The following is a 27,165-nucleotide window of genomic DNA, read 5'->3' on the forward strand; positions in this document are numbered from 1 at the left end:
TAAACATCTGCCCTATGAACATCACTTTTTTGAATGCCTGCAGAATGTGACAGCCCTTTAGATATTTGAAGATGTCTATCATATCTCCTCTCATTTTCCCCTTATCCAGGCTAAACATACTAATTCCCTCATCCATTCTTCATAATGCTTGGTTTCCAGATCCCTGATCATCTTGGTTGTCCTTCTTTTGCACATGTTCCAGCTTCTCAATATCCTTCTTAAATTGTGTCCGGAACTGGACACAGTACTCCAGGTGTGGTCTGATCAAGGCAGAATAGAGCAGTACTATTATTTCCTTTGACCTGCACACTATACTTCTGTTGATGCAGCTTAGAATAGCATTAACTTTTTTGCTGCTGCACCACATTGTTGACTCATGTTAAGCTTGTGGTCTACTAAGACCCCTAGATCCTTTTCACATGTACTACTGGTAAGCCAGGTGTCCTCCACCTTATATTTATGCAGCTGGTCACTGCTGCCTAAGTGTCGAACCTTACATTTGTCCCAATTGAAATTCATTTTGTTAGTTTGGGCCCAGTTCTCCAATCAGTTAAGGTCATATTGAATCCCAATTCTGTCTTCTGTGGAATCAGCTACCCCTCCCAGTTTGGTGTCATCTACGATTTGAATGAGAATCCCTCAATTTCTTCATCCAAGTTGTTTATAAAGAAGTTGAACTATAACAGGCCCAGGACAGAACCCCATAGCTCCCCACACGTCACAAGGAACCATTAGTTGAGTACCTTGGAGAGCTTCTGCTAGTCAGTGTAGAGTGACAGTACTGACCTAGATGGACCTATGATCTCACAGCTTTAATTCAGTGTATTACTTTCTGTTGCCTGCCCCAATTCTTCAGAAAGAGGCGTGCTATACATCTGAATCAATAAGCATTAACATGATAGAGAGAGAGGAATGGGCGTAGCCAGGATTTTTGTTCGGGGAGCAGGACATTTGTTAGGGGGATAAGAACCAACATGATAGGTCAGTTAGTTAAGTATTTCTGTTTTTTTACTTGATGGGGCAGCTGCCCCCCCCCCCCGGCTACGCCCATGGAGAGAGGGAATATAAGCCAAATTCATCACAGTGCCCAAGAACTCAGGCAGCTGTTTCACTACGCAGCTGGCTTGCAAATCAGCCAGGATGTTCAGCTTGCACAACAAATGCATTCCAGATCTTTTGGTTGCCATATGATCTGAACTGACCAGTGAGCTTGCTCATGTGGTGAAATGGTTATGTGACACACACACACACGCCCTTCAGGATTTTGTTCAACCCCCTCAGACTCTTCCTGTGTTAATTTGGCTGTTTCAGCTGGTCCTCAGCCAGCCTGTGCTGCAGACATGGACCTCATCTGAGCGTGTGGTGTTCCTAAGCAACCTGTATTTATCTTACTCTCCTTACCTGGCTGTATCCACAGCAGTGCTCCTCAGACAAAGACTAATTTAATTGTGTTTTCTCTCTCTCCTTACCAAGAGATGTGTAGGTGGGTTTGTTTGTTTGCTTGTTTTGCTTTTCTGTCCCTACAGGGAGGAGATTTCATCAATAGGAGACAGCAAGTTCCATTTGCAATAAATCCAAGAAGCTAACTTTTCTTTCCACAGTCTTCCTTCATGTGGGCGAGCTGTTTCTAAATAACACTGCTTTCCCCTCCTTTCTATTTTGTGTTCCTCCTTAGTGGTGTTATGGATGCCAGTTTGATTTCTATGAGAAAGGTTTCTCTTGTCTCAATATATATATATTGTTTCTCTTCTTGACTTTAGTATTAATTAATATGCAACCCCCAGTGTTGCCTAACCAACCAGATCTCTTGCTGTAGTAACTCAGTGTTTTCTCCTGTTTGATAATAATCTTGTGTTTGCAGGTTGGTGGGTGTTTTTTTTTGTTTTTTGTTTTACTGTCTCCCCCAGTGTTTCAGTGGAGTGGCTAATTTAATTTTGTTTAGACTTTAATTTAATCTATGAATGTTGTTGATTCTTTTTGCCCATTGTTTACATCAGTTTTTAAATTTTTTTTGTATTTTTCATGTGACCTCCTCCACTTTCCTTTCAACCAAATCATGTGCGTGCGTATCATGTGACTTTGTCATGTGGCTTGCATGGTGCTGCTGATGTCGTCCACGCTGGTGAACAGAAGGTAAAAATTAAAACAACAACAAAACACAGCTTTGTTCTGATTGGTTGACAAGTTCTGCACAGGACAATATATATACATATATATATATTTATATATATCCAAAAATACACTTTCCGCTCAGGAACTTCTAAATTTCCATTACTCAGAAATTTTCTTCTATAACCTTTTATTATTTTTACAGCTTTGTTCAACACCTTCTCTCTGCATGCAAAACCAACTAAAGTCCATCATGCCGTCCTTTTACTGAGCTGGCAAGATAGCACAGCAGTCAGAAAGCTGGGCTGCATCATATGCTTCCATTGATGGAAAGAGCCTATTTTGCATGTGACCTTTTTAGTGCACTTCTAAGCTTATTTTTATTTTATTAATTCATTTTATATACTGACCTTTACTCTAAGATCCCAGAGTAGTGCACAACATTAAGAACATAATTTGCACAGCAAAATAATAAAAACAGAATACACAAAATACAGCGTAAGAATAGAATAGAATAGAATAGAATAGAATAATCATAATAGTCCACCCACCACCCATTTAACAGGTCATATTTAATGGCCATTATTTAATGGCAGAAGGCCTGAGTAAAGAGGAATGTTTTGCCTGGTGCCTCTACTGGGAGACCAAGGAACATAGATTTGATGTAGATAGATTGTACTTAATGCTGCCACTTTGCTAAATTGCCCCTGCCACATAAATCTCCCGCTCTGTCACAAGAGACTAGGGCCCTGGCCCTGCGGGACTTGACATCTTTCCGCAGGGCCTGCAAGACAGAGCTGTTCCACCAGGCCTTTGGTCAGGGCACAGCCTGACTCCCTCCTTTGGCAATCCTCACAGAACTTCTAGCCCAATGGTTGCCATTAATTTGATTGGAATTAATTTTATAATGAAATGATTTTAGAATGTTTTATCGTTTTACTGTTGTTAGCCGCTCTGAGCCCGGCTTCGGCTGGGGAGGGCAGGATATAAATAAAATTTATTATTATTATTATTATTATTGTGTGGGAGACCTTGGACACACAGTCACACTCCCCTGAGTTGCTGCATTGATTCAAAGCCTCCAGTCAGTTCCACAGAGTAGATATAGGCACTGTGCTTCAAAACTGCAACCCAGGGTCATTTTTACCTCCTTCCCCCATTATGCTTAAGCAGAGCGTGACATAATATGGAGAGAAGGGAGACTGCAGACCGACATGTCTGACAGTGCAATCAGCTTCCCTGTGTTGAGTAAGCATCATCTCTAGTGCTGGCCAGGCATCCAAGGGGTCTTGGATGTGACCATAGGATTCAGTTGTTCATAATTTCCCCCCTAAGAGCACCTTAATCAATTAGCATAAATAAGAAGACGGAGGGGAAAAACTGCTTAGAAATTCATTCCCATTGTGGAAAGAATTCAGAGGATGATTTTCTACGCGTATGTATTGTTTATCTGTGTGCACATACACACACACACAGACGCATATAGGCAAAACCAAGCAACAAGCTTTTTGCCTGGCACATAATAATCCATGCAGTAGAAATAACGCCCTGGCATCTTGTGGGCTCCGCTTGCTTCTCTACTAGTTGAGCATATTTTGCAAGCCAGGAAGGGACTTTCACACCAGTACTAAAGCCATATTGAAGATACACCTAGTGGTTTTCTCCATAATCTGGAAGCAAATGATTTGGCCCTTGTGACATAAGGAAATATGTTTACTTTCCTTCCACTGTAAGAGCCGATGGCAGCAACAAAGGAATGGATTTCCTAGAGCGATTCTTGCAATCTCACTTTTAACATTCCATGTGCACCATTCAAGGAGAGAGGAACAACCCCTGCATTTGTGCTTCCCAGGAGATAGATCATTTGGAAAACCCACCAAAGAGTTGAGCATTTCACCTTGTTTGACTCTCACGTCTTGGATTTTTCCTCCCCTTTACTGTGGGAAGCATTTAGGCAGGGGTAAGCCAGGAAAACTAACCCCAGTAACCCATCAGATGTTGCATGCATGGAGACAAGCCACTGGCCCTTTCTCCCTCTCCTTCCACAGATGTTTGGGCGACATCCACATGGAACTAACATCTAGCCATCTTGATTTTGCACAACCTTTCACCCCCCCTACACACCTGTGTCATTTATTTGTGAATTAACTTTAACCCACTCCCCCTTTCTTTTTCTTTTCCCACCTCATGTATCTCTCCACTTGTGATGGGCACCAGTAATGGTTAGAAACTGTGGCAAACATTTTTGTCACAATTTTTCACCCATTTTACACAGTGGCCAAGGCTGGAATTGGTGAAGTTGGGTGGCAAGAGATGAGAAGGGGAAAGGATGTTCACGTTCAGTGGAGATGGCCAAGGCTGGAGATGGAGATGGCCAAGTATGAACTATGTACCAGGTTGCAGAAGGCTGATTTTGTGGAGGAGTCCTTCCACTTTTACTTAACTGAAGTAAGGAGGCAATTGATTTTACTGCCAAAAACTCACCACCACCCTTTTTGGGGTATGTTTTGTCTGAAGAAGAGAAGGTCAAGGAAGACATGGAAATTGGAGCAAACTTATTTTCTGTTGCTCCAAAAGACATGACTAGAATCAGTGTGTGGAGATTGCAAGGAGGCAGATTTCAGCTATATGTTAGAAGGAAGTTCCTACTTGACAATGACAAACTGCCTCTGGAGGTTTGTTGGAGATACTCAGTTAAACACATGCTGGATGACTGCTTCTCATGAGCACTTTTAAGTTGCACCCTGTCTTGCAGATCCTGCTTTGAGCTTTGAGGTTGGACTCACCAAGGTTCAAAGTCCCAAATGTAATGATTCTGATTATCTGTTTTTACCACTCTCCCTCCAAAGATCTCAGGTTGGAGTGCAGAGTCTATTCTCCCCTTTTTATTCTCATAGCAACCCTGTGAATTAGATTGGACTTAGAAATAGTGACTGGCCGAAAGAGGGCACTGGAACCCAGATCTCCCTGATTTGAGTCCAACACTCTAATCACTACACCACTTAAAGTCCTTACTCTAAAAATGGTTTGTCTTTTCCTGCAGTCTTTTAGGATTTCTTTTGAAGTCTAAAGCCAGTATCCACCTCTGCCAGTTTTGACAAGGCAGCCATGTAGGCAGAGGGAATCTGCATCAGCTGCGCCACATTTTATGCAGCTGCTGCTGTATTCATTGAGGTCACAGCTACAAATGTATTTGTTGAGGTCACAGCTACAAATGGTCTCCTATCCAGTTTCAGATAAAAGCAAATGATTAATCTCCTGTCCTAATGTACCTAGCTGACTGCATGCCATTGCAACAAAAGGAAGCCTTTTGACTTCAACCCTGAATATTCACTTAATTTTATTATCCTAAAGCATAAAATACCCACAGCAATTTGTTTATTTATAAGATTGTCTATATACCACTTTTTGGTTCCCAGAAGAGGGTCCCCAAAGCAATTTACAATGAAAAACTGAAATATAATACTACCAGTTTTAAAAATATTAAATCCAAGAGCAGTGTAGAACAACCACAGTTTGATTCATAGGGGGACAAAAGCTTCAAACCTAAAAGCTAGGTGGGAAAAATAACTTTAAAAATCTTGACAGCTCACCTGAAGTTGGAGGAAGAGGCCAACCACATCTCTTCGGGGTAGAGTGCCCCAGCCTGTCTGGAACTATGAACAGAAGTACCTCACACCTCAAGAGTCTACTGCAGGATCCATTTGTGTTCCTAGAAGTTAACAGCCAGCAGAATAAACTCTGAAGGCACTGTGTAAATGGGCTTCCCTTTACTCTCCCAGCTGTCATCTTGGCTTCCCAGCTCCTTTCTCTTTTCAGTTTCATGCGCATGTTCTGAGCATGATCTTTTGTATGAACTTTTTAATAACCAGACTTCTTTTTCTCTTCAGCTAGTGGCACTTGAGAGTTATGCTAAGATTATCGGTTGGTTTGGACAGAATATTCTTACTAAGGCTCAGCCAAACTTTTGAACTATTTAAAGCTTGACCTAAATTGTGTGGGGGTGGGGCAGCCTTTTTGGCCAAGCCCCTGTACTAATGTACTAAACATGTGAACTGTTATTTGTTTTTGCTGAAGCATCATAGTACTAATCTACATGAGTGTTTATGCCTGGATAATTATCATTTTTTCCCCTTTTTACAGCTTGGTGATGTGATTAAGCCAAAAATTCTGGCCAAATTGTGTGCTTTGGGTTAAAAACACCAAACACAATATGGACGTGCTATATTGATGCCTAAACATTTCCTGCCATGAATCCACCCTCACTCACATTTCTTCCTACTCTGAAATGAGTGCAGCTTAGTTGTGTACACTATTCACTTATAAGTGCTAGCTATATTGAGAGCATGTTCCAGCTGGGGACCGTATGGTCCCTTCAGGGTAACAAATGGGCATGCATATATGACTAACAAAAAACATGTTCTTATTCACAATGTAAAATGGAATTATCCAAACTCATTTCATGCATTTATGCAGAAGTAAGTTCCGCTGAGCTCTAGGACATGGATGGGGAACCTATCCACACACACCCCATGTTGTTGGACTTCCATTCTCATCATCCCTAGCCAACATGCCCAGTAGTAAGGGATGATGGGAGTTGCAGTCTACAACACCTGAACTATAACTTCCGGGAGGCTGCAGCCAGAGGGTTGTGCCAGTGCATTAGGTGTGACTGAAGAATGTGAGGTGTCCAAGCCAGCAAGCACTACCCACTACCCCCCAACAGAACCACCTATAGCCTATAGAGAACTGTTGAGTCAGGAGCGCTAGAGACCTCTGTGTCTTAAGACAGAGACAAGGAGAGCCATGAAGCCTAGGGTGCCCTCAGTCAGCGTGAGAGAGGATCTCTGCTGCTCTATATTGATGTCATTTATTCATTTTAGTATTTTAAAATTGTGAACCACTTTGGGTTCCATGGCAGAAAGGCGGTATTTTAAGGCAGTAAATAAAAACAAATAAGCCAGAATGGCCCACAGGTTCCCCATCCCTGCTGTAGATTGTAGCTGTGTCTGCATCCCTTGTTCACAGCATGGGTATTGTGCCGGTGTTTGGGGTGCAACTAGCTGATGCAACCCTGCTCACACGTTTACTGAATGCTTGAGTGCTCTTGTTTGAAGAAGATGGTTGATACACACCTGTTCCAGATTTGAATGGGTCTACTCCAAGCATGGGGATGTGGGTGGCGCTGTGGGTTAAACCAAAGAGCCTAGGACTTGCTGATCAGAAGATTGGCAGTTTGAAACCCTGCGACGGGGTGAGCTCCTGTTGCTCGGTCCCAGCTCCTGCCAACCTAGCAGTTCGAAAGCCCATCAAAGTGCAAGTAGATAAATAGCTACCACTCAGGCGGGAAGGTAAATGGCATTTCTGTGCGCTGCTCTGGTTCGCCAGAAGCGGCTTAGCCCTGCTGGCCACATGACCCGGAAGCTGTACACCGGCTCCCTCGGCCAATAAAGCGAGATGAGCGCTGCAACCCCAGAGTCGGTCACGACTGGACCTAATGGTCAGGGGACCCTTTACCTTTACCTTTACTCCAAGCATAGCCAAGGCCGGGTTAAAGTTCGTGTTTCTAACCCCAAATGCACAATTTTAGGCCTTTAACAGCCCACTGTGGTTTGTGAAACACAATTCCATAGAGCATGGGAGAGACCTACATTGTGTCTCTTTTGCATTATGATGATTCTGAGTTCGAGTGATGCTAATTTCAGTTCATTACAGTTTCTTTAAAATGCCTTTGGAGGCACTAGGTCTGTCTGGGGGAAGGGCCCATATGCTTTGCATGCAGAGAAGGGTCCAGGTTCCGTCCCTGGAATGGATGGACTAATGTTCTAACTCATTCTAAGGCAGCTTCATCTGCTACTAAGCTTTGAGCAGTTTTCTAGGAGGAAGGGGCTTGCGATACATTGTACAGAGCCCTTGTGGAATTAAAACAGCAGCAAAGAACCTACGATCTTAGAAGATAATTTCATAGCCAAAATCACTGAGAGTGTATCCAGGCTTTTGAGAGCTCTCTCGTAGAATTTCTCAGAAAACCCTTTTTGCAATAAATAGGCTACAGGGAAATGACACCACAAGGTGGGTTACATTCTGGCAAATGTGCTGTGTGGTGGCATAAAGAGGAAACTGGGTTGAGGGAGAAGCAGCAGACATGCTTGAGCTCTTCTTTTGTAGTAGAAACCTCACAAAGATGTGCTGCTGCTGTTGCTGCTGGCGGCGTTGGAGATATAGAGCAAAGAGCTCTGAATCCCAGAACTCATGAGCATCTCTTGGAGACGACAGAAGCACATGACAAGTGATGCAAGTTTGGCCTCACTTCCAAGTGGTGAGCAAGCAATGCTACTACTGAGCTTGCATCAGTGCCCAGATGGTTTCACATCAGCTGCCACAGGTCAGCTGTGTACAAAACCAGTTTGGCACTAGCCTGTGCCACATTCATAATATGGGCAAGTATTTACCCAGCTCCGCAACAGGAAATCCCTCCTCGTTTATGGCCTTTAGGGGACAGGAGAGTCATAATCTGCAAGGGCTGTGGGGGAAAGGTAATTATTTCACTATCATCTCAATGCTTTTACGACACCCGGGAGAGGTAACCTGGTACACTGCCTCCCCCCAGCCTGTCAGAACTCATTTGTCCCCATTTAATTTGCGCTGCAATGTAACTTCGTCTTCAAGCACTGCTGAATTGCTTTGTGCTGTAATGGGATTTGCAAAACCTACAGCCTTCATTAGCAGCAGCAGCAGCAGCAGCAGCAGCAGTCAGAATAGTGTCTGGCCTAATTGACTATGGGGTTGGTGGCCAGCAAGGTAGTCAACACACTTTGTTCCTTTCAGTTAGAAAATAATTTTTTGAGGCAGAAATCTAAGGACACTTCAAGGGCCAGAAAACCCCAGTTCTTGATTGACAGATTTCAGAATATTAGCTAGAATATTAGCCATACACTGTGTATTAGGAAACCTCCGTGAAGTACAATTAGCATTCACAACTTGAGCAAGCTAGGCGTGTCATCAGGCCACTGCTAGAAACAAGATTAAATCTAGGTGAAATCTTTCAATGAAGTCTACCATAGCTCTTCTTAATGTTCCTATGCAACAAGAGGTTTCTAGATGATGCACTAATGTATTGTGAGCTCTATTTTAATTTTATGGATGTATTTTTGTACCACCCACCCACATGAAATATCAATGCCTCGTGGCCATGGATTCTGCCCTCTTCCACACATTTAATGTAATTTGTGAAAGAGCCTTGAGTGGTCTCTTTGTGTCAGTAGATCCTGCAGGGCAAAAAGACAAGCTGGCAGATAATGCTCTGCCCACATGTAACATGTAAAGTCCTTAAGCTAGTGGCTACCAGTGCATCTTGTGGCAGTGAGTTCAAAAAGTGTGCTGGATATTTTGGCAAGCTGCCTGTAGGCGTGGCCTCTGTAAAAAAGCCAAAGGGAACCTCGAAGCCTTCCTGCACAGCCTCCTTTGAAGAGAAGGGCTCTCCAGTCAGATTGTTCCCAAAGACTGGCATGGCATCATCTGTGCCGAGAAAGCCCAAACTATGAGTTTGGACGTGACCCAGTACAGATTACACTTGGGGCCATGAATAATAAGAGGAACTAGGGGGAATGCATCACATAGTAATTTTTTTTGTTCATTTATTTTGACAGCGGTAATTTATTTCCCATTATTCCTGATAAGGCACCCTAATGGAATTGGAAATATATACAAGGCACACTTCACTAAAAGCACCAGAGCTTTAATCATACAAGACCTCACTGCTGCTTCTGCTCGCCAATCATTATCAGAATGAGGGGTGGGGAGAGCAGGGTGTTTTGTTTTTTTACCTTTCTTGTTTTTTTGAAGAATGCACACATGCACCCTGAGGGATGAATTAGGACACTTCCTAATCAAACCATTTTTGCTAGGTTATGCTCCAGAATGCATTAATGCTGGAGGAAATTCTCTCTCTCTCTCTCTCTCTCTCTCTCTCTCTCTCTCTCTCTCTCTCTCGACTTCAGCTGTCTCTACAGAGTTAGGACTGATTTGGTGTTTGGCTAGTGAGAAATTAAACACGGCAAAAGTTATTTAAAATAATAATAATAATAATAATAATAATAATAATAATAATGGTGCAGTTCTAACCAGCAAAAGTGTTCCACCTCTCTGCTATAGATAGTCCTAAGGCATTTTGCATTTATTAAAAAAGAAAGAAAAAGTCTCCACACTTGCCCTAAACAAACAGCATCAGGGCTGCTGTGAAACTGATTTGTCAAATTTCTTTGTCAGGTGAAAGCCCATTAATTGACCCGCTGGATCAGACCAAACTTCAGTCTTCTCCAGTACTCACCAGTCAGATCTTGGTTCCTAGTATCTACCCCTAAATATGTTGCTAGGCCCTCACCTTGTGAATTTTTCTTAATCCTTTTTAAAGATCCTGCACTATTGGCCACCACAGCATTCTGTCTCAATGAGTTTCATAGGTAGATTATAGTTTTATAGATTAAGTTCCTCCACATACTGACTGCTTCGTTGGCTGAGTGCTAGTATGCTGTTAAGAGGGGCAGGTAGAGAGAAACATTTATTGGGCCACTTTTCCTTTCTTTATTTCTTTTGGTTCTGCAGTGTAGTAGAAATGAAGTACTTCTTATTGTCAGTGGTTCCCCAGAATTTCCTGAGTGTCCTTGTTTACTTTTTCCGCCATCAGCAAACCTGCATCTGAAGATGAAGCAGTCTCTTTATCCAAGGAGCCCTATGCTTTCTGCACTTGAGCAAAAACTCAGCAACATCTTTGTTATAACTACATCAGTTGATCCCCTTCTTGCTCAGCCAGTAGAATTTTCTTCAGATTGAGAATGAGGGAAGTTCTGTTCCCACATTCTGAATAGAATCAAAATGCTTCTTTCCCCTGAAAATACCATGGAGAGTAGAAAAGGAAGTTCTGGGAAGTTTTGGTCTTCAGAGGTATTCTGCCTTTGAATATGGAGGCTGTATTCATCATCATCAAACCTTTTATTGGCATCACATACAAACATCCATAGCAAATCAATACAGAATTCCCGCCTTCCCAGTGAATACTATGCCAAACTGGTCTCAATAGGATTATCCTTCATGAATTTGTCTTAAGCTTTCAAAGAAGGACTATACAAATTAGTGGAAGATATATCTGTTCTCAGCAGTTGGACCTTATTGTGGCATTGACTTAAATACGAGACTCTTGGAACTAACAGTAGGGTATTGGCCATTGGGGTCAGATGCTTGGCAAGATGTCCTGCAGTTGACGAAAGGCAAAAGACATGATCCACCTGAAAGGTTTTTGTGTGCAAGCCATGTCAAAAGTAACTTCAAACCGGCCTGGATTTACATCCTAGTCCTGTACCAGTTTGTTAACTAGTCTCTGGACCCTAATCTATAAAGAGTCTCTGGGTGGATTCTGAGATCCCAAGAAAGGTTATTGAGGGCAAAGGCTTTGATCCTGTTAAGCAGGTAAAGGATTAATTGTTCATCACCTCCTGGGAAACAGATCAATAACCACTACCCAAAGAAAGCAGCCTATTCACTCACCCTTCTGTTACTGTCATTTGCTCCCTCAGTGGCTGTCAAAGGACCAAAATCCATGTCAGAGCAAGTTGCCTTCCAAAGAAGGGGGAGCACAAATCAGTTCCCACAGAAAAGATGGATTGCGGGAGCCTCTCAGTCAATTATGGATTTCACCTTCCTCCCCCTCCTCCCCCGTGGCACAGTCAGCATGACAGGTGGCAAGAATGGCACTAAGGGGAAATGAGGGAGAAAGGGCACTGGAAGTAACCAAGGGACGGTGCCTGTCATTTGCTCAGGCCGTTTGCCTCTTAATGGAAGCATGATTGATTTGTTGCTGCTGTAGTGCCCGTGCTCCCCAGAACATGGATATTTAAGTTAGGAAGGAAGGAAGGAAGGACAAGGACATTTTAAAGGCAAAAGATGATATAAGGCAATACATGCTTTGTTATTGGCTTCCTTCTGTGCAAAACCTGCAAATATTGGCATCACGTTTGTTTGGTACCAGGAGAGAAATGACCACCTTCTACTTTGCACCTTTAGGTACATGGTACTTTGAGGGCCCAAGCCATCTGCTTATTTGTTTTCAGAGGCAGTGAATGTTAGGGATGTGCTGAGCCCCCAGGAAATTCCCAGGCTTTAATCAAAACCCTGTTGCCTTGACAATCTTCCGACATCCAAATCCCCTAATACACCTTAAGCTGGGGAAGGCATTTAGTAGCAACTCTAGAATAGAGAGCTCCATAGTCTCCTTCATTCTTTGACTTGGCCACACCCATGATGTAAGGGAAATGTTTTTGGATCATGGAGACCTTTCTCTTAATTCTTAATCAAAATGACCCTCCATAACTATAACCAGACTGAAGCTACCTTTTGATAATTTACTGTGTTTTGCCTTTTTAACCTGAGAACAACTCTGCTGAATCAGGCCAAAGATCCATGTAGCCCAGCATCTTGCTTCCCACGGTGCCAGTCCAACTGCCCTAGTGGGAAGTCGCAAGCCGGAAGATGACAGCAATAGCTTTTTGTCTGCCCTGAGTCTGTTTTTCATTGGCTTCATTGAAAGATTCTGAATTCTAGTGTGATGTGAGAGGGAGAAAACAGCAGCAGCAACAGAGGGCAGGATGGAACACTTGGCCCTTCTTTCTGACATTCTTCTAAATATTTGGAGTTGTCAGAATCTCATTGCCTGTGTGCTCACTTTTGTAGCCTTCATATAATCAAACTTATGGGACGTATCCTTTCCCCCACATGTTATAATCAAGTCTAGTTTTATTATTTGTTGGTTGTGTAGATGAGCCCATATTGTAAAGCCAAAAGAAGACAACAGGCTGAAGGGTGTTGTGTGTGTGTGTGTGTGTGTGTGTGTGTGTGTGTGTTTGTAAAGGCTCATCCACAGTTCCATGGCTTCTAGGCATGGATCCAAGAGGTTGTTGTTGTTGTTGTTTTGTCCCATCACTTTCCCTGGGAAAGCAGGCTGTTCACAGCTGAATTGGAGCAAACATCAACCAGCTTTTCTGTGGATTGGTGTTTGCTCTGATTTAGGAGTAAATAGTAAGTTTTCCTGGGGAAAGTGGCAGGTCAAAAAACCCCAGCCCTCTTGAACCTGTGCCTAGAAGTCACAGACCAAATAGAAGAAATTCTGGGATGAAAGGAGTTCAGGTAGGTAGCCGTGTTGGTCTGACTCAGTAGAAATAAATTAAAAAATTGTCCAGTGGCATCTTGGAAACCAACTAAGTTTGTTCTGGGTATAAACTTTGGTGTGCGTGCACACTTCTTCAGATACAACACTTCTTCAGATGAGAGGGGGAGAGAGAGCACGACTGTTAAGAACATGGCAGATAACAAGTCCTGGTTGGGTCAGGTAGCTCTGTTCCTTTTTGTTAGTTCTAATGAGTAAGCAGCTTTGGGCAAGAAGCAATCCAGGAGAGTCAGTCTAGGAGAGAGAATTTGCAGTAGGAATGGGGAGACTTTGGTTCATTCTCATTTAAAAGCAAACCTACCTAATATGACCTTCCCAAAACAACATGAAAAGCAATGCACAGGCATCCTTCAAAATTTTCACATCTTCAGATTTTGCAATGCACTTCTCTGGCTAAGTAATGTGTACAAAATGTATATACTAGGGTAAAGGGTGCGTAATAATGCATATATTAGTGAAAATAGCATTTATAATGCATTATATTAGGGGGAACTGTTGTAAAATGTATATTCAGCAAAATTGCATACAGAAATGTGTATATTAGAAATTTGCACTAAAATGCTGATGAACTTGCACGAGGTCTTTGTTGTTTTTTTAAAAAGTTACAAACTTATGTGGCAAACTGAACGGAAGACTAGAAAAATGAGAAATAAGGAAACTGAAATTAACAGCTAGGACCTTCTCTATTTTGCAGAGTACAATGTTATCCTAGCAAAGGATGGCTACAATCTAGGGTACAAGATAGGATTTTCATACATCACTTCTTGTGCTTATAGAAGCTGGGAAAGTGATTCATAAATTGTGTAAATAAATAAACAGCAATAGAAGACAAGGCTGTTTAAATGATGAGGTAGCTAAGCTGGAAAAAAATCCAGGATGGTTAAGTAGGCCAATTGGAGTGCTAAATGATCTGCCCATCATGGTGACTAGGTAAGAAGGACAGTTCTGTAGCTACCTAACTGCTTGTGACTGCCTTCCAAAAGAGTCAAAGAATCTAGGATAAGTTCCCCATAGGTTCCAAATCTATATAGAATCCTCGTTGAAAGCATTTAAGCATGTTAGTACTTAGACGTTTGGCATTCTGCACTCTGAATCTGCAAGTCCTCCCAGAAGGAACACAAGAAATGTGTGCTGTACAGCTGCAACCATTTTGAATTTAATGCTTGTGGGATTTCATTTATGCTTTCAGTAGTTAGTTGAGCCAATCATTTATCCTTGACAGGATGTTAAATGTGAAATGTACCATTTTTTGCAGGTGAGCCCAGCGCACCCAAGCTGGAAGGCCAGATGGGAGAAGATGGAAACTCCTTTAAAGTGAATCTCATCAAGCAAGATGATGGAGGCTCCCCCATTCGGCACTATCTCATCAAATACAGAGTTGTAAGTAAGACACTGGCATCTGGGCAAGCTCTGTGTAGTGTTTTATGAATTGTTTCCTGGGCTGTCAAGTGATTAAAAACATTTTTCATTCACTATGACTTCAGTCAATCTAAATTTGTATAAGTTTGCATATCGTTTTGAAGCAGCCTTTTGCTTTTAGATGACACACACATGTGTCTTAGGAGGCACTTGCTACCTGCAGTCTTTAGAAATACTTGTGTTAAAAACAGCATTGTTTTAGAACAAAAATCTTGCTTCTAAGCTAATCCAGGACACATCTTTATTCAATTAAAAGTCATTTCCTTGGTTCTTCTGACCCAAGGCCTAGCCAACATGGTGCCTTCCAGATGTTGTGGACTACAAATCCCATCAGACCCAGCAAATGTGGCCAATCTTCTGGGATGATGGGAGCTGTAGCTCTCTCCATTTTGGGGGCCCAGGCACCAATTTGGCTACCTCTAACAGCTTGGGACCATGCTATTTGAAGGGTTGCCCCATATGTGCCTAATCGGCTGCTTTGATCTGGGGAACTACTTGCACTTCTACGAGGACCATATAATGTCTATTCGGATTCTTTGGAGAATTGACCTTTCAGTGTAGCAGCACCTTTGCTTTGGAATTCCCTGCCTGTTAACTTTAGGCAGGCACCCTCACTATACTATTGCATATGCCTGCTAAAAACTGTTTCATTTCAGCATGCCTGCCAGGCATATAATTCAATTACATGCACCTGTTTTTAACATTTTGATAATGGTATCTGTATGTTATTCATAATTTTATGTTATTTTATATTTTAAAGGGTTTTTTATTAGGTGTTTTGTAAGAGGAAGTAGCCAAAGCTTTCTGTTGCTGTTATGGCATCACAGGAGTGACAGTAATCACACAGCTCAAAGCTGGGGTTAACTTTTTATTAGCAGAAACACGATCTCTGAAGACTTGGTTGAGTGTCAGGCCCAATGAGCACAGCAGCTCATTCCCGGTGGTCTTACTCTGAGAAACTCTGTTGCTGAGACTGAACGTCCCCACCTCCTCACAGCTGTCTGTCCCCTCCTCTCCAGGGCTTTTCCCAAGCACTCAGAGACTGCACCTGCGTGCAGCCAACCTCTCCTTTGCCCTTTTCCATGCCTCTTCTGGTTCTGGGAGACAAGCAGGGAAGGGAGCTTGTTGCAGCAGCAGGAGGAAACACCCATGGCTCTGCACCAGCCCTGACTCGTCTCTGTCTCTTAGCCCAGGCATAGGCTAAGAGACCTCCAGATGTTTTGGAACTACAAATCCCATCATCCCTAGCTAACAGGACCAGCGGTCAGGAATGATGGGAACTGTAGTCTCAAAACATCTGGAGGGCTCAGTTTGCCTATGCCTGTCTTAGCCTCTCTCCTACCACCCTCCTGCTTCAGTTTCTGCCTCTGATTCTGGACTTCTCTCTGCCACCAGCTCTCAGCTCACTAAGCCTTGTTACCTCTTCCCAGTCTTCTCCCTCTGACCACCCATTGTTGTCTCACCCCAGGCTCTGAGCCTTCTTCCCTTGGTGGTTCCCCAGCTGGTTCCTCCCATTATACCTCTATGTCCAACCAGCCCATGACATAAGCGGGTTGTTGGTATGTGTTGTACAACTCTGTTTACTGTCCAATGTATTTATGTTTATATTTTTCTGTGTGGTGGGGGAGAGGCAGGATGACCAGGCCTGATCCCTGCACCAGCTGCAATATGACACAGCAATCAGGTCCAGGTCAAGCCTGATAGAGTCACCTGCCAGCAGTGAGACTGGCTTTGGATCCAGCCGAACCTCAGTCAGGCTCAACCCCACCTCCTCCCCAGCTTTGGATCATTTTGGATCTTCCTGCTGGCAAGCATCCCACCATTGCACCTCCGTGAGTGCAGCGGGCTTTCAGTGAGTGCAGGGTTGAGCTTACCTTGTCTTTTCAAAGTGGCTTAAGGTGGTGTTTTTTCTTCTTCTTCCAATTAAACATTTCTCCAGTGTTCTGTAGCCTCCTTGACTGCCAGTGGTTCATGATACATGGGATGGGGAGATGTCTCCCCATTTTCCTGTGCTTACAGGAGAACCCCGCCAAGAACGTTGTGGGTTTTCAGAAAGTATAGATACCTGAGGGGTGCCTGAGGGGGTACCCGGGGGGGGCAGACCCTCAGAGCAGTGACTGAAAGAAAGGGGACCCACAAAACTCCTCTGCCACCTCAAAAGGGAGGTAAGCACAAGACAAACCCAGCACACCACCTGTGAAAATTTCAGCACAATTTTATTTCCCCTTTTGTGACTTTTAGACATATTTTCTTTTCTCGTTATTTGATGGAAAGTGGTAAAAAGACCCTCTCCCCGCTAAAAAAGACAGAATTGTTTTTCGGCCAGTCAGAAGCTATAAGGCATCTTCCTAGGCTCCTTTAATTCCTACCACTTTTGTGCCAAAGGCATTACTTTAGGGCAGAGAGGAGAGGAGGAGAGAAACCATTTGTCTGGATCTAGATGTTCTTGCGTGTTCAGAAATCATAGCCTTGTCTAAACAGCAGCTCACTGCTAAATTGCCCTCCCTGCCTTTTCTATCCATTCCCGCAACCCACGCTGCATTTCCGCAGAAGCATTCCGCTGAATGGAAACCTGAGATGCGTCTTCCTTCAAGCAGTGACCATGTCATACTCAAGGCTCTGGACTGGAATGCTGAATACGAGGTCTATGTGATTGCGGAGAACCAGCAAGGGAAATCCAAGCCTGCGCATTATGCCTTCAGGACTTCAGCGCAGCCAACCATCATCCCAGGTATGGCAGCAACCAGCTTCCCGCCATTGTTTTCTGCTTGGAATTAATGCAACAGCGCCACATCCTTTAATGTGCTTGAGTTTTTTAAAAACCAAAAAACACCAAAATCCTCAGCAACTTGCTTGCTTACAGCCATTCTCATAACCGGTTACCCATCTAAAGCTTTATTACTCAGCCTTGGACATACCAAACACGATAGGTCGATCCATAGTACAGTCCAACTGGTTTAACCATTTCCCCTGTCCACCAAGTCCATGAAGTGGTTGTTCTTTGTAACTCATGGCACTCAGGTGAGAATCTTCAAACCCATCATCAAGGCAAAGGGCAAAATCCAGGCCCCGTGCCATTGTTTCTGGCGATGTACTTCTCCTTTCCTCCAATGGCCAGTGCTGTGAAGCAGGCCTGGGGGACTTGTAAACCTTCAGATGTTGCTGGGCTACAACACCCATGATCCATGCCCACTGGCCATGCTGGCTAAGTCTGATGGAAGCTGGAGTTGCAGCAACATGGGGAGGACCAACATCAGCAGGGACTGCCGTTCAAATGTACCTGTGGATTTTTCACCCCTTCATACTACAGGAGCATCTCTGGCATTGAGGCTTAAGCAGATGTGATGCTCAAGAAGTGTGAGCTTTTCTCCTTCTTACTTTTCACATGCGATTTTTTGCTTTCTTTCATATCGGCTATTCCCCAAGATATAGCCAAAGGAGATGCAACCTTAATATTCAAAGAAAGCGTTCTAGCTTGATTTTTACCACACAGAGGTGTATTTACACAAATGAAAAACCACAGAAGTAAATAAGGCACTTTATGGTATTATTAAAAATCAAAAGCATAACTCAATTTTTCTAATGAGTACCATATATCAAGGCAGTAATGCCTGGAGGAAAAGTTAGCAGCTTTGGAGCAGCTGAAGAAGGCCTTGGCAGGAGTGGTTAACCTGTGCCCCCCCCCCATCCTTTCCTATTGGCCACACTAGCTAGGGCTGATGGAATCTTAACATTTCTAGAGTCACAGGTTAACCACCCCTTCTTAAAATGTCAACCACAGGCAAAACCAAGCTTAGGGATTAGCAAAAACTCTGGTGACACTTGATATTAAGTACCATTGTGACCATGAAATTGTTCACCTCTACAGAACTCTTGCTATTTTAGACCTTGAACAAATAGCGTCTCAAAAATAACTGTTTTGGCACATTGAGATATTGATTGCACAGCAAATGCAGAACACCGAGTCCACGGGCAGAGCAGCTGCCTGAATGTTGGGCTATGAAATCACGTTGCAACATGCTGCTGTTATTTGGAAAGTAATGTAGTGAGCCGTGGACTCAGAGCAGAAGGAGGAAAATCACTCATTCACTTGCCACACACCTCTTAGCCTAAGCTTTCTATACTTGGTAATAAGAAAAAAATTAAAATTCAACATTTCTTGCCAAGGCAGCTTAATCACACATTGTGCCAAGAAGAACTGAACCTCATGACGCAAATTAAGACCATGTTTATATTTGGCTTCGTTTGCTTAATCCATTTTGTGTTGGCTCATGAAGGTAACGGGCAAAAGAGGAAAACATTTTAGGAGCTAGAAATAGATTTATACTAGGCCTGACATTTTTGGGGGCACAGAATCCTTCTGGAGGGGCACATGTCTGCAGCAGGCAAGTGCAAGGGATACTAGAATCACTGCAGTATCCCTTGAATTTAACAACTGCTGCTAGAAGCATGTCCCCAAGGAGGGTTCCCCGCCCACAAATAAATCCCATTGTGCCTGGAATACATCTATATTTACTCTTTTTTGCCTATCAGTGATGTTTCCCCCATTTTTGTGGTGTATTTTACTCATCAACTTGATGAGCAACAAACTAGAGAGAAGGCTAAAGACTTAACTCCCTGTTCATGGCAAGCACTGTGCCTCCATGCATATAGCTCCATTTTTGGGTAAGGGTGATGGAGACACCTTGGAGAAGAAGGCTTTACTTGGGCTTTGTGGTAATCTTTGCATTTTGCCTTTTCTCCTCTTACTTTCAGAAGGGTTGAGGTGGACACAATGTCATTTGCCACCTAAAGATTACGCCTAACTAAGCAGAGACACTCAGTAACATACTAAACAGACTGATGTTCTCGTTTGCCACACCAGCATCTCTAACTAATGTTTCACACCATCAACTCTTTGAAGGACAAATTTCATGGCCAGAGCTGTAACAAATTCTGGGGTAGGGCAGTGGTGGTGTTTGGTTCTCAAGCGCGTTTTCCAATTCAAATTTGTTTCCAAGAATTTGAATTTATATCTTCCTGGTTTGACTTCCCCTTCCCCACCCTGGCCCCCAAACATTCCAAATTATTGTTGGATCCAGATTACTAAAAGAAAAAGAAAAAAGGTATTTAAAACGGAATTGAATTGGCTGGTTGAGATTTGGCATTAATGCCATAAAACTGAGTCGCAGAACTGGCAGCCAAATTTCAAAGTTCAAGTCTGAAATTTAAGCATTTGGCTTTCTGGCTGGAAAATTCTTTCAAAATTTTGCAAAAAATAAAAAATCCATTTCAGCTCCATTTTATAACCTGTTTTAAGTTCAAATGGAAAGTGTGACAGTTTGCAAAACAGGGGTGAAAAGCAGTTGGTAGCCCCTAGGGTTAGCAGAGGTGCACAAGAAATTATCAGCTGGGAGGGACCAGAGAAGGTTGGCCTCTTCTTCCCTTTAATGGAGTGTGAGGCACTGCTGCCGTTGTGTGGTTTATTTAGCTCTGGTGTGGTGTAGAAGGTGCTATACAGAATGTGGCAAGACCATTCTCTGCCCAGAGGATTTGTAGTCAGCATTATGCTGCCACAATTGGCACAAGGGAAAGGAAGTCCGGGGCTGGCAGTGAGGTGAGGGGTGGGGGAAAGCATGGCAATTCTGGCTGGGACTAATGGGAGTTATACCCTAAAGCTCCTGGAGGGCACTAAAGGCTGCTTTGATTCAGCTCCATCCTTGTTCAGTGGTGCCCATCCTCCAGCTTGGTAACCTCTAAGTCCCAATCTCTATGCCAACAGCACGTACTGTCGGCCACATTCTGTATTCTTAAATGGGAGCAGCTGACTTGTTAGAAGTTTGTAGTCCAGGTAAGGTTTGAGACGTGCCTCTCTTGGGAGACCCAAGTGGTTATTAGGAGACAAGCTGCAATCTCTTCCCCAGTATTTCTGGATGTTGTGGGTGTTTTTATTGCCAGCAAGGATTCCCTGGGGCAGCTGCTTATGGAGTTCTACCCAAGGACGATTAGAAAGGCAGAGGCAATTCCCAAAGTTGAGGCGAGTTTCTTGGGCAGGCTGAGCATTAGGTAGAAGTGGGCTTGTTTATTCTTGCATTGAAAATCCCCATTGGAAAGTGTTCCTTTGCCAAATACTGCCAGCTCATTCCCTTGTCCTCCAAGCATCCTCTGTCACAGTGTTGATTTCCGTCTCATTTGCTCGCTAACCCTCCATCCTCTCCAAATTCCTCTTCTCGCTGCCAGCTTCCATATAAACCTTTACCATTACCATTGCTGCTGCCGCTGCTGCTCTGTTTTTCTAACCTTTTGGACATTTTTTTTAAAATTATACTAAGTTAAATAAGCCTTTTAAATTCTTATTGTTTTTTCTATATTTATGATGTTTTTTTTTCTTTTACCTATTTTTCTCTCTTTCTCTCTTTCTTTTCCCCCTGTATCCCTTCCCCACCCTTGTTCCTTTCCTGTGTCTGTCATCATACATGTCACTTTGGACCCCAATGGAAACATCCACTTCACATACACCCAATCTTTTGTTTTAATAATGATGATGATGATGATTTAAAAAAACAACAACGCCCAACCATTTTCTGACCCCATCTTGGGAATCATTTGTGGCGGCTGCAGCAACCCTGGGATGTCCAGCGGCCTCGTCCCCCTTTGTCTTGTGGCTCATCTCTGCAGCAGCTCTGCTTCTGCTCTGTTAGAAACTTTTGCAAACAACAACAGCATCAAACAGATATTTGCTTTTGAAGACCCTGGTTTTCTCGCTGAGGCCTGAAAGCAAGATTAAATTCCTTATTTCCAAGGATTGCTTCTGAGGGTCGGGAAATAAAACGCAGAACACAAGAGATCCATTATTTTTGGGGAGAGATGTGCTATTTTGTAATGAGGGAGGGAGATAAACGGTTCAAATTGGGCATTTTTACTGTTTTGTGTGTGCATCCTATACCATGATTCCCTCCCTCTCCCGTTTTCAACCACTGGATGTAAAAACAACTTTTCAAATTACAAGGGGGGAAAGAATGAAGAGTGTTTCTGATACTGGTCTTTGTTGCCATTTTCACACATCACTGTTTGTTCATCCTTGCCAATAGTTCAACAGAATCTTTTTTAACAAACTAAGAAGAATAAGAATAAAATAATGAGAAGCAACATCCAAAATTTATGGTTGCACACTTCTCATCTTGATGTGACTGGAGTTACTTGGGGTAGATTATCCATGAGGCTTTTGTCATGTGTTAAAAGGGCTCCTAGGAACTAGTTTTGCCTGAACATGTCCAACTCAGGATGGTACATTGCAGCTTACATTCATTAGAAAACCTGAGAAAATCTAGTTGGTTCAGTAAGCTGTTGCCTGTGGGTTCGTGGAGCATTTTGGCTGAGCCCTGCAAACTCTGTCCATAGCATTCTGAGTATATTGCAGTGGCAGTAACAAATCTACCTATGCAGCCATGTGAGTTGATAAGAGTTCTGAGCTTGTTTTTAACTTGCAGAACAGTTTTTTTAAAAATGAGGAGGGGGCATTCAAAACATGGCTTCTCTATCTTGCAATCTGAAGTGGCACAGGCCACTCTGCTACTATCAAGGCTCTACCACACTTATTCACACACACATGATTTCAGAAAAGTTCATGGTGCCATACAGAATGACAGCCTCAGGTAAGGTATTCAGACAACCAGTTTGCCCTGGGTGCCATTCAGTACAGAAGGAATACATCTCTGTATTAGGCCCTTAGGATGATCACTGTGATGCCACAGCCATTTGTTCAGAACTGTTAGGAGTTTTACATGTTTCCATTCTTTTTTTTAAATGAATATCTGGCTGTGTGGTGGCTATTTCAAACGGTTAGCTCATGCCCACCCCCAGTGCTTGCCAACATGCTCACCATGAGTTGGGTCCCTTAGCATCAAATGGCAGGCAGACAAAGCCATTTGAGTTCCAGCTGGTTCAACTTTCTACAGTGCAAGTTTGTATGACCATTTTGGTCTAGGTTTCCATTGCTGTGCTGAGAAGTTCATAAGAAGCTGCTCTCTGCCCTTTCAACAGTCAAAGGTTAGCTGGGAATACATAACCTGCCAAACTGATACTATTTTTCCTTTGCAACCACATTCTTCATCATATGAGTGCTAGCTAATAGGAGATAATATAGCATATCTAGCACATCTCCCATTTAGAGTTCAGCTCATTGCTATTTGTGCTTTATTATAACCTTTTAGAAGCTTCTCTCATATGTCAGTACAAAACAAAATGGATGCATGCCCACCAGATTTTTTCCACACAGCATTACATGGAAATTCCATCACCCCTAGAAAGTGGAATTAATTAACAGAAGGTTAGGAAGGCTCACCTTTGGGGAAAAGAGAGAGAAAAACCCCGTCGTTCCACTTTGGTTTGTTTTAGAAGTTTGCCAAAAGGTCTGGATTGGAATTGGAAATAATTTAGCACAGCCTTGGGGATTGTTCAAGATGTGGAGAGAGGCCTACTGCAGCCTGGGGGCATCTCTTCCCTCCAGATTTGATCTAGAAATTGGTCCGTTCCAATGAGGACCCAATAATCCAGCTCAAATTCTGATAAAGGTGGAATTTCTTACCATTCCTATTCAGGAATGCTTTTGGTATGAGATAATTCTGTCTGAGAGCAAGGGTTAAATTTAGATGATACACAAGATTGTTCTGATACCCATGACTTTGCAAAGCTATACATGAAACACACATTTTATTTGCACCTGCTGTGCTTGGTGATTGCAAAATGCTGCTTGAAAAGTTCAAGTGCAAAGACGAACTATGAATGTTCAGTGCCCAGCTAAGAGTTGGGGTACTGATAGAGTGAGGTCTGTGTCATATTTTGAGCAAAATTATAGAGTGGAAAATTCAGAGATTCAGAATCCATAGTGAGTCAGTTGAGATGGAGTTTGCAGTTGAATTTGTGCAATGAAAATCAACATTGGGAATTAGCTTTTCCTTAAACATTTTGTGAAAAGCACTCCCTCACAAGTCTGAATAAATCACAGTTACAGATAGTGGAGTGTTGATTCTGGATTCACAGGCAATACAGTCTCAGCTTGCTAATGAAGAGGAGAACTTTCAAGTTGCCAGCACAGTAGAATGTTGTGAAGTCATCTCAGTCAACGTTGCTCAATACAGGTTCTAGGCTGATCCCTTCTGAATGACCCCTGGCAAAGTATGCCAGGACATCCCTGGCACTGCATTGAGCTGATGAGCTTTCCTGACAGCACAGTACCCTGGCTTGCATTTCTGAGCAAAGGTTGCATGTGTGAACAACCCTGAGTCCTAATAGAAGCCACTTTTCCATAGTGGGGCTTGGCAGGCTACTCCATTCCATATACTCAGAGCTGTCAACATATGTATCCACTCTTAAGACAGCAATGATTCTTAAGCATAGGAAATGTTTTAAATGTTTACACATTTTATTTTGTTCTCTGCATACATGTGTGTCTGTCAGCATTTTAGTGGACATTTCAAGCCCCTCAAGGCAAATGGAAGAAAAAGAGCTGCTGGATTTATTCAGGAAGGTTTTTTTTTGCAAAGGGGTTTCTTTTTCTGCACTCTACTTCCATCCCCAAGAAAACAAACTACAGTGGTACCTCGGGTTACATATGATTCAGGTTACATACGCTTCAGGTTACACACTCTGCTAACCCAGAAATAGTGCTTCAGGTTAAGAACTTTGCTTCAGGATAAGAACAGAAATGGGGCTCCAGCGGCGCGGTGGCAGCAGGAGGCCCTATTAGCTAAAGTGGTGCTTCAGGTTAAGAACAGTTTCAGGTTAAGAACAGACCTCCAGGACGAATTAAGTACTTAACCCAAGTTACTACTGTATGTTGTTGTCTTCACTGCAACAATTTGCGTGACTTCTCTTCTCGTACCTATGTTTTTTTGAGAAGTGAGGGGATGAGACGCCCAGGAGGAAAGGTTCGTTATCACTTTCTGAATTTCTGCATGCACAGATGTGCAGCTACAAAGTGCATGTGACCTGCAGTGTCCTTGCTATTTTACACACACTACACCTCCCCGCCCCCTGCACACAATCTTTTTGAGGACAGGTGTGGTACGACAGCATATTATTCTATCTTGGGTGCTGCGGAAGCCGTAGTGTTGTCACAACAACATTACCTCCCTCTGCATCACCACCATGGCACTCCAGGGATTGTGAACTCACAGCGATTACCTGTCTCACCCAGTTTTGACACACTCTTAGGGACGTGGGATACATTGTTCATTCATTTTGCATTTTAAGGCAAATACCTAGTCCATATTTCTCAGTCCAATGAATGAACTGAAACACAAATACACTTCTCCAAATGTTGCGATGCAGTTTTCTAACCAAAAGGTGTGCACAAACATGGAAATATTAATGAAAATAACATACAGAGCTACATCCTGTTAGGGGAAATTACTTGCAAAAATCTGTACATTAGGGGAAATTGTGTACAAAAATGCGTATGTTAGAAGAAATCCTCACAAAAAATGCATCTGAATTTTCATGTGACGGTCCTGTAGGAAAAAAATCCAAATTGATGTGGACATTTGGTAAATTGAGAATGCTGGGAAAATGAGAAACTGGGAGAAAGCTAAATTGGAATATTTCCCCATTCCTACAGCCTCGGCTCCACATTACAGCTGTGGTTGAATTGCCTTCAGCTCACTATGACTGATGGGTCCAAAAAGGCTTGTGGAGGTGGGGAACCCTCCTGTACCCACAGATTTGCCACACATCAATCTTTGGAGGGCAGACCATAGACCACTTGCCACATAAGGGAAGTAGTGAGATTTCTGTGTCTCATTTCATATTGATGGATATGAAGTCAAAGAGAAGTGTTGGATAAATACTTCAGCCTTCCTTTTGCAGATTCAGGCATGGGCAGAATGGGCCTTTAAAAAAGTATCACATAGACATTTTCAAGAGCTGTTCAACAGTGGAACGGACTCCCTTGATACGTGGGGAACTCTCCTTAACTGGAGATTTTTAAGCAGAGGTTGGATGGCCATCTGTCACGAATGCTTTAGTTGAGATTCCTGCATTGCAGGAAGTTGAACTAGATGACCCACAGAGTCCCTTTCAACTCTACAATTCGACAATAAGTAAATCTTCTCACCTCCCAACAGTCCGGCGACATGATTGGCCACAGCTACACTGAACAGGAAAATGAATGGCAGTTGGGCCCCGCCAGAAATATTTGTGCTGGATTGTGCCCTGTGATCTATTAGACCCACATGCCAGTGGGGGGTGGGTTAGAGCAATGGATATGGCTCTTTGTCTAGTAGAATACATTCCAGCCATGCAGAAGTCAATGGTTTCTACACACCCACAAACACCCTACACACTTCTCCATCTGCCATCCAGGCAAACAACAGGTATTTTAACATTTCAAGAGCACAGTTCTGCCAGGCATAAGCAGTCAAAGAGGGTGCAGGGCAGGGCCTGTGGAGGAGGCACAGCCTAAACAGAGTCTTGAAGGCTGGTTATAGAGGTGTTTGGAGGGCTGCATTTGGCACCCGGGCGAGAGGTTCCCCACTTCTGTAGAATTACTGCATGGCATATACAGGCATATTTAAAAAGGAGATGGGCCATCTATTTTTGCCCCCACCCATTGCTCATGGAGCAAGCCCAGCTTCTCCTGACTTTGCAATGACAGACATACTTAATGATGATTCAAAGGCTAATTATGTATATGTAATTTGTCCCTCTATCACCATGATTCAGGCAAGCTTTCTGACTATTTTTTAACGCAGCAGTCATTTATCTGGATTCTGCCTTATGTCAAGTCACATCATTGGTCTGTCCAGCTCAGTGTTACTCTTGGCAGCAGATCTTTTGGGTTCAGGACTTTCCAGTCCACCCCTGGAGATGTCAGAGACCAAACCTGGAGGTTTCACTGTGGCCCATCATGTGATTTTAAAATCAATTGCTTAAAAAGATGAGAAGATGCCCCTGCAATATGAGGAGTGGGCAGTGACCTTGTGGCATCTCACAAGCACACCAGTTAGTGCTGTCTAGAGCTGGCTCCTCCTCCTAAAGGGACAAACACAATTTCCCTTGAGCTGAAGTGAAGATAGTATATATGTGCAAAATGCAACTAGTGTGCTTCTGTGGTGGGTTCACTGCTCATTATGTGCATCTATACACTCCTGATATTGGCCATTCGATGGTGAAATGTGTTCGTTTCAAACTATGCATACATAATCCAATCTCAAATTTCAACCTTCTGCATTTCGTTGCGGTTGTTTTGCTGATCTTAAAAAGTAACAGTTTGGACATTTGGAAGTTGTGTGGCATTGTGTTACAGCACTCAAAGTTACTTGCAAAGGAATCATAAGGAAGTGGCTATCCTTGGAAATGATATCCCAGTAACCTGTTAAAGGACTGGGTACTTGCAGAACTGCTTGCAATGGTTGTGATTTGAAAGAAACCACTTCAGGTTG

At 43.1% G+C, this 27,165-nt stretch overlaps 1 protein-coding gene across 12 annotated transcripts in view; it reads left to right on the plus strand.

The window, feature by feature from the left end:
* Positions 1-27,165, plus strand: part of NCAM1 (neural cell adhesion molecule 1) — a 221,071-nt gene that overhangs the window by 179,866 nt on the left and 14,040 nt on the right. For 8 of the 12 annotated variants that reach the window (XM_053367495.1, XM_053367496.1, XM_053367497.1 and 5 more), the window contains 2 exons: positions 14,583-14,707; positions 17,297-17,477. In XM_053367495.1, coding sequence (XP_053223470.1) covers positions 14,583-14,707; positions 17,297-17,477 — 306 coding nt within the window. Of the gene's footprint in view, positions 1-14,582; positions 14,708-17,296; positions 17,478-21,346; positions 21,902-27,165 lie in introns of those variants that run through there. The other 4 variants (XM_053367501.1, XM_053367505.1, XM_053367506.1 and 1 more) reach the window with 1 other exon arrangement.

The sequence above is a fragment of the Podarcis raffonei genome, chromosome 15, assembly GCF_027172205.1.
Source record: "Podarcis raffonei isolate rPodRaf1 chromosome 15, rPodRaf1.pri, whole genome shotgun sequence".
In the NCBI taxonomy this organism is placed as follows: Eukaryota; Metazoa; Chordata; class Lepidosauria; order Squamata; family Lacertidae; genus Podarcis; species Podarcis raffonei.